Source organism: Filicampus tigris, chromosome 7 (genome assembly GCF_054856515.1).
Source record: "Filicampus tigris isolate MCC_2025a chromosome 7, RoL_Ftig_1.0, whole genome shotgun sequence".
Classification (NCBI taxonomy): domain Eukaryota; kingdom Metazoa; phylum Chordata; class Actinopteri; order Syngnathiformes; family Syngnathidae; genus Filicampus; species Filicampus tigris.
The window spans coordinates 26,015,178-26,027,500 of record NC_141223.1 but is presented as its reverse complement, the minus strand read 5'-3'; the positions used below and the strand labels follow the sequence as shown (position 1 = coordinate 26,027,500).

General features: G+C 39.6%; 1 protein-coding gene across 2 annotated transcripts in view; it reads left to right on the top strand.

Annotated features, from left to right (window-relative positions):
* Window positions 1–12,323, top strand: part of pipox (pipecolic acid oxidase) — a 30,417-nt gene that overhangs the window by 9,893 nt on the left and 8,201 nt on the right. The window contains exons 3-7 of one of the 2 annotated variants that reach the window (XM_086036577.1): window positions 968–1,178; window positions 2,867–3,049; window positions 5,169–5,321; window positions 8,476–8,625; window positions 11,484–11,559. In XM_086036577.1, coding sequence (XP_085892703.1) covers window positions 968–1,178; window positions 2,867–3,049; window positions 5,169–5,321; window positions 8,476–8,625; window positions 11,484–11,559 — 773 coding nt within the window. Of the gene's footprint in view, window positions 1–964; window positions 1,179–2,866; window positions 3,050–5,168; window positions 5,322–8,475; window positions 8,626–11,483; window positions 11,560–12,323 lie in introns of both variants that reach the window. The other variant, XM_086036575.1, reaches the window with a different exon arrangement.

Below are 12,323 nucleotides of genomic sequence, written 5' to 3'. Positions count from 1 at the left end.
AGGCTCAGGTTGAACATGTGCTGGACAATTCCACACAGCTGGTCGCCTTCATCTTCTTCAGCTGGTTCTTCACCTGAGATGTTGTGAAGGCCAAGGCAGGGCAGGAGGGAGTGGTGGCTGTCTAGTGTAGCTGGGAGCTGGAGACTGTGGAGAAAAGGGGGGAGACGGTGACACGCCCAGCAGGAGGAGTAGGTGGGGGCTGCAGCAGGAGAGACTGAGTGGGGGCAGGCATCTGATCGAACCTATTGAAAAAGAGGTTCAGCTCATTTGCCCACTGCAGGTCCCCCCCAGTCCGGGTCTTGGGATATATATGGGTTTTTTCACCAAGTACTTTTTTTACTTTTATTCAAGTAATTATTTGGATGACTACTTTTTACTTCTGCTTGAGTCATATTATTCTGAAGTAACAGTACTTTTACTTGAGTACAATTTTTGGCTACTCTACCTACCTCTGGGTACCACTAGTCTAACGTATGCACCTCCAAATGACAAATCAAGCATTATGTCTGGAAGGCCACACTTTATTCATGTTTATGAATCTAAAGACACACCCGTGTCATTTGTGTACCCCGCCATACATGCATAAACACAAAGGACGCACACAGGGAGAGACTCAAAGTTTTCTGATTGCCTAACATCTCCTTCTGGGGTAATCTGTCCTTTATGTCTCAGATGCCAGAGCAGGTTTTCAAAAATACTGCAGGCAAAAGGCAAGTCAGCCATCTTTATCATGCTGATTACTGATTTTATTTCACAATCTATTCCACTGGTATTGAAACGTTAATGTAATGTTATCGGCTCAACAGGAATGACACCGACGAAAACCCTGTTTTTGTTACATTGCTGACAAGTTGTGTATAATTTAAGTATCGCTAGTATGAGACTGTATTTTGACATTTATTGACACTGGGCAATGTTACATCCTGAGTAGTCTCATCAATCTGCATTGCACATTCCCCTTCAGAAGAACAGGACTTCTGGTGATGGGACCAGAGAACAGTCAAAGCTACCTTGACTTTAAGGCCACCTTGGAGAAGAACAAGATTCCTATGGTGGTCCTTACCCCTGAGAGCTTCAATCAGCACATTCCTAATGTCATCCTGGCTAATGGGGATGGCGCTTTCGTCGACACCACTGCTGGAGTCTTGTACGCAGATCGGGCACTCAAGGTTGCACAGGTAAATCAAGAGTAAAACGAATAATATCTAATTCAAGATGTCTGTAGTAGCTGTGGTCAAACTTCATATTGTGTTTTATCCAGAGGGTACTTTACTGTTTTTTTCTCGTCCGTCCTCCATCCGCGACCTGGGTACCCTTATGTCCTCGTCCCTCCGTCCTTATTAAATATATAAATAAAAATAATCGTCGTCTGACCCCGTCCGTCCTGTCTCCCCCCCCAAAAAAAACAAAAAAAAACATCCATGCACTCAGAAACATTATTTGAAAATCATTAGCTGGCTAATCAGCTGGGCGTATCGTGAGTGGATTGAATTGTTTACAACTGTTTAACCAAGATAGCATATTTAAGATTGAATAATAACGCAATACTTCCGTTTTATTGCGAAACGTTTGTGTTTTAATGCAAGACGTTTTCGGTTTTTATAAAAAAAATTTTTAAGAGGACACAAAAACTTCCACTTGCACTTTAAATGGACGTTGGCGCTGGTAAAGATTTTTACGGTCTAAAGATGCCCTACACAAGGAAATACTTCGCATGCAGGGATAAGGTACTAAATATTAACAGTTAGTAAACAAAACAAAATTGCTATCCCGGATTACAGGACAGGCTGTGCGTGTTTGTCAGTCAGTGAAATGGCGTTCTAACTCCTGTGGCATTATCCATGGTATTACATGTGTTGAACCACTAGAGGGCAGTCCATGCCTGTGCAATGTGACTGCTGGGAAGCACATGAAAATCGTTGTGCAGGCAATTAATGAAGGCGGCCCTGTATTGCAGAAGAGAACAGTGGTCTTGCTTTTTAAAAGAACCCAATGCAACACGTTCAGTTGGTACTTGACCCCGTTACGGAGGAATAGAGGGACGGACGAAAACCTACTTCCGTCCTTGCTTAGTCCGTCCTTTTTAAAAAACTTCTCATCCTCCGTCCCGGACAGACGGCCATTTTGTGGATGGACGGATGGAGGATGGAATGCCCAACATTTTCTCACTGCTAATACAATACAAAGGTAAATGGAATGCAATTATTCATTTATTTACACCATGTCGTGCCCATAACGCTTTACAAAGCATTCAGTTATCGTACACAACCGCTCTACCAAATGAACAGGGGGAACACAGTTGTGTAGTTTGTGTTCCAGCAGAACTTTACATATGTATTGCAAAATGTATTTACAACCAGTGTTGGGGGTAACGCGTTACAAAAGTAATGCAGTACAGTAATACATTACATTTAGGCAGTAACGACGTAATGTAACTTGCTACTCCGATTTGTTTTGTAATATTATTACAGTTACTGACACTGGTAACGCGTTACAAATTTCAGGACCATAATACATATGTTGACATCATTTAGCAAATAGGGCAGTTCATAATATCACTTGATTGTAAGATATTACTTCCAGCAATACTCAAACAAAAAGTTCTTGTCGCACTTGGAGCATTGGAAAATCTTCAAAAATGCTGATAAAACATTCAATATTTTCCATGAAAAATGGGAAAATGCGGGGGAACAGAATCTTTTTTTTAAATTGTATAAAATCTGCGGGTGCCAAACTGCGAGTATACAGGGGGAGGCGACTGTAAATTCTTTCATCCATAGATGAACCATAAAAATGTCAACCAATAACCCCCAAAATTATAGCCAATTATACAGGAGGTGTGAATTATTCTGTTTTTGTCAACCAGGAGCAGTTTCAGAAGTTGGGTGGTGTAATTAAAGACCAAGAGAAGGTAACAGACATCAAGCCTGGCCCGATTGTGACAGTGTCAACATCTGTAGGTGTTTATCAAGCCAAGGGACTTGTGATCACCGCTGGGCCTTGGACTAGTAAATTGCTGGCCCATGTTGATCTACATCTTCCTCTAGAGGTAATAATACGAATTTTCATGTGATTAACTAACGACAAGCAACATGGTTTTCGCCCCTGGAATTTCATGGGTCAGACCAGCCCACTGTAGTTCATAACATTTTGTGTATGTGCCAAGGCAGGGCCGATTACTGATTTGATGGTTTACCGTGGTTTTACAACATCAAGGTTTCAATAATCGCTAAAACTGTAACTGGTAATGACCTTTTTTTCTTTTTTGAGGGGACTTTTCAGATGGGCATGTCCCACTGGAATATGATTGACTGCTTTTATAGATGAGAATTATTGATGTAAAAGATCCGTCTTTTTGAAGTTAATGAGAGGCAGGCCGCTAGGTAGGGGTGAGTAGTTACACCCACAGAGTCAGGAGTGTGAGGTGAGGGAGACGAAAGAGTTTTACACACTGTGCAAACTCCAGCATACTTAGACTGATGCCGTTTTGCTCTGCTGATTTAATTTGTATTGCGTAAAAGCAAACAAACAAAAACATCGTGCCGGTAGACACAAGTGCGCCCCAAGGACAACATGAGTATCACATGGGTCTGCTAGAAAAAAAATAGCTCACCAATGATGGGACTTGTGACTTACTAAGAAGAATTAAAACTGATGAATTAAAACAGTTTAAAAATAAAATGGATTGTGTTCAGTGGAATACAATGTTTTTATTTACCGAAATATTTCAAAAAAGCACATTCTAGAGCTGTAATTTTGACACTGTGACACCGCAATATTTTTAATCACAGTTATCATACAGTCAGAATCTAATATCGGCCCATGCCTACATGTACCGACCGGCGTTACGTATTCAGGATATTAAAATATGTCTAAAATCTATCTATCTTTGCAGCATGATGCAGAAGTGGTTAGTATATTTTTGTGTATATATGTATATGTATATATATGTATATGTATATATATATATATATATATATATATATATATATATATATATATTATATATATAATATATATATATATAGAGAGAGAGAGAGCTGTGTGTCGTCTGCATAATTGTTGTGATAGCCAACATTGGTGTTCTGAAGCATTTGACCCAAAGGTAACATACACAGACTGAACAGAAGGGGCCTAAGGACTGACCCTTGAGGAACCCCACGTGCCATGGCCATCAAAACTCAAAACTTTCAATGGTCACAAAGTAACTCCTGGCCTCTAAGTAAGACCTAAACCATTTAGGACCGTTCCATTTAATCCCGCCCAAATTTCCAACCTGTTCAACAGTATGTTATGATCAATTGTATCAATGCTGCACTGAGATCAAATAAGACGAGTAAGGACACCTTCCCTGCGTCAGTGTTCAATCTTATTTCATTTAGTACTTTAATAAGAGCTGTTTCTGTGCTGTGATGAGGCCGGATCCTGATTGGAATTTATTAAAAAGACAGTTTGAGTTCAATAATTTGCTGAGTTGATAAAAAAAAAAAAAAAAAACTTTCTCTGCAATCTGGGATAAGAAGGGAAGGTTTGAGATGGGTCTATAATTTGCCATTAACAGGATGTGACTGCAGATGAAGGAGTTCAACAGGCGAGGGCGCTAAGCGCTACGTTATTTCATTAGGTGGTATGAAGTCTGTAGTAGAACAATAAAAGGAGGCCATTAGCTGACAAACTGGAGTAGCAGCGAGCAAATGAAGTACTGTTTATTTTCTCATTCTGTTCCGTTTTAATCAGCAAAGTTTATGACGTGTTAAAAGGCACTGTTAGGAAAGAATCTTTTCAGGTACATACATGTACATTTACAGTTCAAAATCGTTCTCTAAATGCAGTAAATATCTAATTTTTCAACATAGATAGGTGCGTCATATGTTTTTTACATTTTCTTTTGCGGCTAATATAAAGGTGCAGCTTATAGTCCGGAAAATATGTTTTGTGAAAGTGTTTTTCACAGATATGTTTTATTGATATTGATCACGTCTATCGCAATATATTGTGATATGACTTTTTTGCCCGGCCCAAGAGCTAAACAATGCATTTAATAAATAAACAAGTCATCGTTGATATCCAGTAAAACTGCAGCCCCTCAAAAATATTTCTCAAAGATTGCGAATTTACTATGTTGACAAAATGGCACACTGATTTTAGGCCTGTTTGTGTTACTCTAGGTGGTGAGAATCAATGTGTGCTATTGGAAAGAGAACATTCCTGATTCATACCATGTGAAGAAACGCTTTCCGTGCTTCTTGTTGACTGAAGGACAGGAATCTAGAGACCATATTTACGGATTGCCTTCCAACGAATACCCTGGATTGATGAAGGTACTGTGTGTCTCAGCATGCAAAACTAACATAAAATATGTACCAGACCTTGGTAAAGTGCGATCCGCAGGCCATGTCAAGTTAAATGAAATTTATTTTTATAGCCCCTAGTCACAGAAGAGTCTCAAAGGACTTCACAAACACACAATTGACAAATATTATGGTTGCACCTTCTCTATGGAGCCAGCAACTGCCTTCGTAATTTTTGTTCTTTTTCTTAAAGGAACAATATGCATCCTGACATGGGTAAGAGTGCTATTTCAATTATGGCAATACTTGATGATGCCATATTGCATTTTTATAGCAAAATACACCAGGATACAAGTCAAACATGAATAGTGCTGTTTCAGCATGCATAACAACTTTTGAGACATGTTATTGTTTTATTCTGTGAATTGTGTTCTCTTGCTTTTTTCAGTACATGAGCTAATCATTTACATATTATCTTTGCTTCGTGAAAATCAATTTGTTTTGTTTGTCTTTTTGATAGAACTCTATTTTTTTTTTTTTTTCAATGATTCGTTCCGGAATCGTGGGATCATTCGTACCTTTGTGATATGGTTCTAATATCCTAAGTTCCTTTTGTAACCCATCCTACTCCTCTTGCCCCCTCTTCTTTAAGTAAGTCCAATATCCTTTTAATTGCCTCTGAGTACTGCCTTACATGCATCCCGCAATATTGGATATATGTTCTAAATATTCAACAATGTCCATCTTAATTTGATCCTTCATTTGGTTCAGTATATGGATGTTTAGCCTCCACAAGGTCTCTCTCCGGCCTTGCTCTAAATTTATTTTCAAACAGATTAGACTGTGGTTCCAAAGGTCCATGACACCAATGTCACATTCAACCACCCTATTCAAATCTTTGCCAAAAGTAAAAAGGTAATCAAGCCTCAAATAGGCTCTGTGTGCATTAGAATAGTACCGCTAAGTATAATCCCTCGTTGAAGGATTCAGTTCCCCCCAAATATCCATTATACCAATATCTTTCATTACCAAATTCAGTTTTTGTTTATCAGTCTCGGCTGGCATTTGTCACCTTTAGAGGTATACATTTTTGGGTTCAAACTTACATTAAGAACCCCCCCCACACACACACACATACAACAATCCCCTGTGCCTCTGATATAATCAAATCCACCAACTGTTCATGAAAGGCCCATTCCAAATTCGGAGAAGCATAAACATTCAAGAATGTAATCAATCATCCAATCTCCCCCCTTGTGTCGTTCTTTATAAACAGTGGCATAAAGCTAATTTTGCCAGATATTAATATCGAAAGCCCATCTCTGCCCTGCATTATATGATGTGAAGCCCAGTTGTTTTATTTTTCCATGTTCTGCCTCTGAGAGGTGCGTTTCTGTCAAAAATGCCAATTCTGTTTTGTCTCTCTTCAATATTGTCAATATCTTGGTTCTCTTTTTAAGTTTAATAAGACAGTTTACATTGTAAGTGGCTATATTACCGGTAGTCACCTGCATACTTGGTTCCAAAATGATAATGGCCAACTAAACCATTGGTAACATCCCAACAGCTGCACAAGAACGCAGCTACCATCGCTCTTAGTAATAAGTAATACATAATAATACAATTTTGGCCTTTGTTCAATATTATCTCCTTTACTGTCTCTGTGTCCTGTCGTCTGAGAACTTCTTCTTCCTTCTCTCTCTTTGGCGGTTGCTTGATCCTCCACTGGTGCGCCAGATGAAGTGTTGTACTTCTCCAGCACAGAATCCGCGTGTTGGATGACTTGCCCAGGAAGCCCTCTCTCTTTGTCATGTCCTCTGTAGAATCTTCTGCCCAATTATACAACATGGTTCCATCTGGGTAGAGGTCTCCACTTGGTCGGGAATGGAGTTTGGAACCTGGTATTGTTTGCCTTAAGGACTTTCTTCGTCTCGACATATTTCCTGCATCGCTTTAATACGTCAGGCGCCTTGTCATGATCCAAGTTTATTCTTTTCCCGTCCAGTCGGAAGCTCAGTTTTTGCCATGCCAATTTCAGCAACTCTTCTTTCATTCTGTAGCTCGACACTTTACACACTAGACACTAGACCTTGGCAATGCGGCTCCGGGTGGCTTTGGCATTAATGCGCGCTGAGCTCCTTCAATGCGCAGTCCAAATCCCTCCGGGAGCTCAAACCTTCCCGCAACAATCACTCCACGTAGTCCACCATTGATGGCAAATTCTCCTCATCTCCCTCTTTTACACTGTGGATCCGTATGTTCTCCCATCTGGAACGACTCTCGAGGTCTGTCAGCTTGCCATCTAGGTGTACTTGCAATTGTAAAAGTTCCATCACAACTTCCTCCACTCTTTGTAGCCAAACGTCGGCGGCCTCTACCCTCTTTTCCGCCTGCCAATTCTTGTGTTCATTTTCACCATTTCTTCCCGGATTACATTCAGTTGCTGGTTGTTGTCTTTTCTGAAGATTCTCAATTCCTTCAGAATAAGGCCATTGTCCGCTTTTTCACTTGTCCGTTCGTGTACACGCGCATCCTCACTCTTCGCCATGTTGCTAATAAAGATACCGGGGCTAACTGCGTCCTCTAAAAACTCCATCCGTATGTTTTTTATTCTTCGCTTTCTGCATTCTCGCTGCCCAATACCTCCACTGTGACTTTAAAGACGAAGTCAACCCAAACATTTTTTTCAAGAATATGTTCTATGCAGGCCCACTAGTTGAAACAGGGCATTCTGATTATTATTGTTTGTGGTTGACTTCCACTCTAACTTACTTTTACCACTTATTCAAGTCGTCGTGGGCAAATTCAATCTTTAATTTTGGAGCACGTTTTCTAGGCTGCCATTTCTCCGTCCACCAAACCGTAAGTCCCAGAGGGTTGGACTCTTAAGGCCCTATCTCACTGAAGGTTTGTAAGTGTGTGTGCCCGTAGCGAATGTTTTTTTTTTTTTTTTTTTTTTGTTAGGGTTCGTTCAATGTTACAAAATGCTTGTTACATTTTAGTGATCCTTGAGCTGTAGTACATTACTAAGTGAAAAGATGAAACACACCTCTTTACTGATTGTGCCAGTGGCCACTTTATTGTGGTCAGTGGGTGTACATTACTGTTCTCTATAACCATTACATGTTGATAATCATAATAACTATAGGTGTCATAGAAATGTACTGTTTTTATGTGGGTATAGATTTGCTACCATAACGGCAGTGCGACTGACCCGGACCAAAGAGACAAGCAGACAGACGGGGCTGATATTGACATCCTCCGACGCTACATTGCCCGCAGTTTTCCGGGCTTGATCCCTGAGCCCGCTGTGGTTGAGAGCTGCATGTATACGGTCAGTAGCTATATTTTTTCAATTCTTTGTGTTAGTAATTTCGTGTTCTAAAGAAAACCGTACACAAACCCACAATTAAATAGATTATTGCTCACAAAACTATGTTCTAACCAATAAAAGCTCTCATAAATCAGTCGTACCAGCAAATATTTTTCAACATCTCCATCGGCCAGCTTCAGCCGAACACAGCATTGTAAACTACATGATACTTTGTGCTGCTGAGCTGAACCAATTGGAGCGCATAACTGGCCAAACATTTCTTTGTAAATGCTGTTGCTATGTACAAAAAAACTGAATATTGTGATTTTTAAAAAATTTTTTATATGAGCTTTTTTTGTTGTTTTTTTTACAATATCGTGAGCTTTTTGTATCGAGTGGAAGAGATAAGTATTATGCCCATCACCATTTCAGATCATGCCTCAGTCATGCTCCGGTGGGATATAGGCCTGACAACAACTCTAAAGCAATGGAGATTAAATGCCTCACTCCTTAACGACCCGTCTTTTGTTACATTTATTAAAACTGAATTTTTATAAATCGCTCTATCAAAACACTGATACCTCTTTCCGATGACTCTTAAATAGCGCATTTTTGATGAGAGTTATCTGAAACTGCTGCCATGGCTCTGGATGTACCAATCCAGGAGTGGGAAATCATACGGACGATCTCATCCTTTAAAATAATAAATGCACAGGACCAGATGGATTTATAAATGAATTCTACAAGTGTTTTCAAAAAGAAATAACTCCCCTACTATTGAACGCTTACCATTATTCACTGGAAACAAAAACAATGGCGCCATCTTGGTCAGAAGCTGCAATAGTTGTACTACACAAAGATGGCAAGGATCCTACTAACTGTGGTTCATACAGACCTTTGTCAATGCTGAATGGGGACGTTCGTATTTTGACAGCCATTTTGGCACGACGGTTAAACAATACAATAACTGAGATTATTGACCCCGATCAGACTGGATTTATTAAAGGGAGACATTACGGTAACAATTTGAGGAGGTTACTTAATGTGTTATCATACCAAAAATAGAGTAAAATTACGACAACAGTGTTGTTATTGGATGCCCATAAGGCATTTGACAGAGTATCATGGAAATATTTAATGCATATGTTAAGAAAATTTAAATTTGGTCCTAAATTTATAAATTGGATTGAAACGGCCGCAAGGTTTAATCTGGAGCGTGGATGTCGACAGGGGTGTCCATTGTCATCCTTGCTCTTCGCTATTTGTATCGAACCACTCGCTCAACTTATCAGAGATGATGAGGATATAAGAGGTATAACAATAGGTGAGGAAGTACATAAGATGTCCTTGTATGCGGATGATGCCCTCTTGTATTTGACAGAGCCATCCATTACAATTTCACGTCTTATGAATTGGATATCACTATATATTCATATTCATTTCAACCCATATTCATTTGAATACACTATAAAGAAAAAATATTTCAGATACAACTCATTAACTATTTATTCAATTTTTTCCCCAAATACAGTATACACTCATTTTGAATTTGACAGCGGCTACTCCTTCCAAAAGAGCTGGGACAGTGGCATGTTTACCACATCACCGTTCCTTTTAACAGCACTCAATGAGCGTTGGGAACCAAGGACACCCATTGTTGAAACTTTGGAGGTGGAATTCTTTCACATTCTTGCTTTATGCGCAACTTCAGTTGCTCCACAGTCGAGGGTCTTTGTTGACGTATATGTGGACTCATACCCGGAGAAAAATTCTGCGTGTATGTGTTTTGAACAAACTTGGCCGATAAAGATGATTGCGATGCTGAGTCTGGTGTTAGAATATTTTGAATGTGGACGGAAGAGGTAAATATTTAAAATATCTCTTAATTTGGGCCTTTTATTGTGAAAATGTGGGAATTTGGGTAATGTGATAAATAGTTCCCAATATATTCTGAATAAGATGAACTTCAAGTCGGGATAGTGTGAATCGGTCGAGAAATGTGAAAGCAGAAGGTCAAATGTCAAATGTGAATTTGGGAATTAGACCATGGAAAATATGTGACAATGAAAACTACGTGAATTTGGGGAATATGAGAAATATTTTCATTTTCATTTCATTATCTCCTGAATGTTATGCTGACCAGATGCTCTTGCCTGTACCACTCTCCCCGCTCCTTCTCCTGTGACATGTGCAACTGGGAGATTTGGAGGGAGATTTGGCTTGCAGCAGGTCACATTGACCAGCATACAACAAAACACTTACATACTGTATACCCAGAATAATACTGTAGTAATAATATGAGCAGTTACCGTAACTGCCTCAAACGCGTCAAGTGGACAGACATAATACGAAGAGTCGCGGTGAGGCAAAATGCAGTGCATGCATATAAAAAGAAGTGAACATTATGACAGACTACCTTGTCAGCATACATACAGGAGTTTTAGGTAAAGTGCCCGTTTCTGTCTCCCCCTGTTTGGTGTCACTGTCTTTTCATGTTTCTTGGATGGGTTGAAACTGTAAAGTGAATTTTCGTTACTCTGTACGTGCGACATGTGCAATGATGACAATACAATTTGATTACCATTTCCATTTTATAACATGACATTCTGAGTGAGCTGAATGATTTGAAGTTGAGAAGATGTGAAACTTTTTTTGTTGAATGAATGTCTTATTCACTTGTGTGTTCATGTGGAATTGTGGGAAAAGTGGATATTTGGGGAATGTGGTAAAAATAAATGGCATATTTTGATGTTTGAATCGCTTGAGGAATGTAGAAGTTATGGAATCACAATGGTTAATGGTTGAAGCAAATTAATCCTTACACTATCCTCTCCCTCATGATTGTAATACTGCTGACTTTTCGTCTTTCATTTTCCCAGCTAACACCTGACCGTCATTTTGTGCTGGACCGCCACCCTGCATATGGCAATATTATAATTGGCGCAGGATTCTCAGGTACAATACAGCACTACTCAACATGAAATTAAACAACAATGCAACAACGTAGCCGCAAGTACACTATGCTTTTTTTTGTTCATTATCTGTAAGCTTTGAGATGACGTGAGTTGCCAAATTGTCCTAGTTTTGTCTCATCTAATCTTCCTACTCCTTTTGAACATGTGACTGTGCTCAATGATAAACATTCATTTTTTTCTTTTGTTTGATTGTTTTTCTCTCAAATCCTCTTAATGTTTTGTTCTGTTATCTATGTTCAATTAATTCAACAAACAAAAACAATGGCAACAGCAATGTAATCACGCAAGTGGCACAATTCTATAATAACACTGGTCAACACATATTTACTAACATTCGTAATCAGAGATGCAAGTAAACTTTTGTGGATGCATTTTACGCACTGATTCCAAATCTGCCCGTTTTCCCCTCTCGCACATCAGGTTTTCATAATAATAATATTATATAACAAAAATTTACTATGTAATATAGTTAGATATTGTTATGTTGGGTATTGCTCGATAAGAGCTCAGGTGCAGGACTGCACAATTGCACTAATGTCCGCCAGTTTGTAGGGAGTACACAATGTTCTTGTTAAAGAGTCTGACAGCAGCAGGCAAGAAGGAACGGCGGAATCTCTCCTTTGCACAGCGAGGGTGTAACAGTCACTGAAGGAGCTGTGGAGTGCTGTTAGGGTGCCCTGGAGGGGGTGGTCCGGGTTGTCCAGCATTGATGACAGCTTGGCCAACATCCTCCTGTCCCCCACC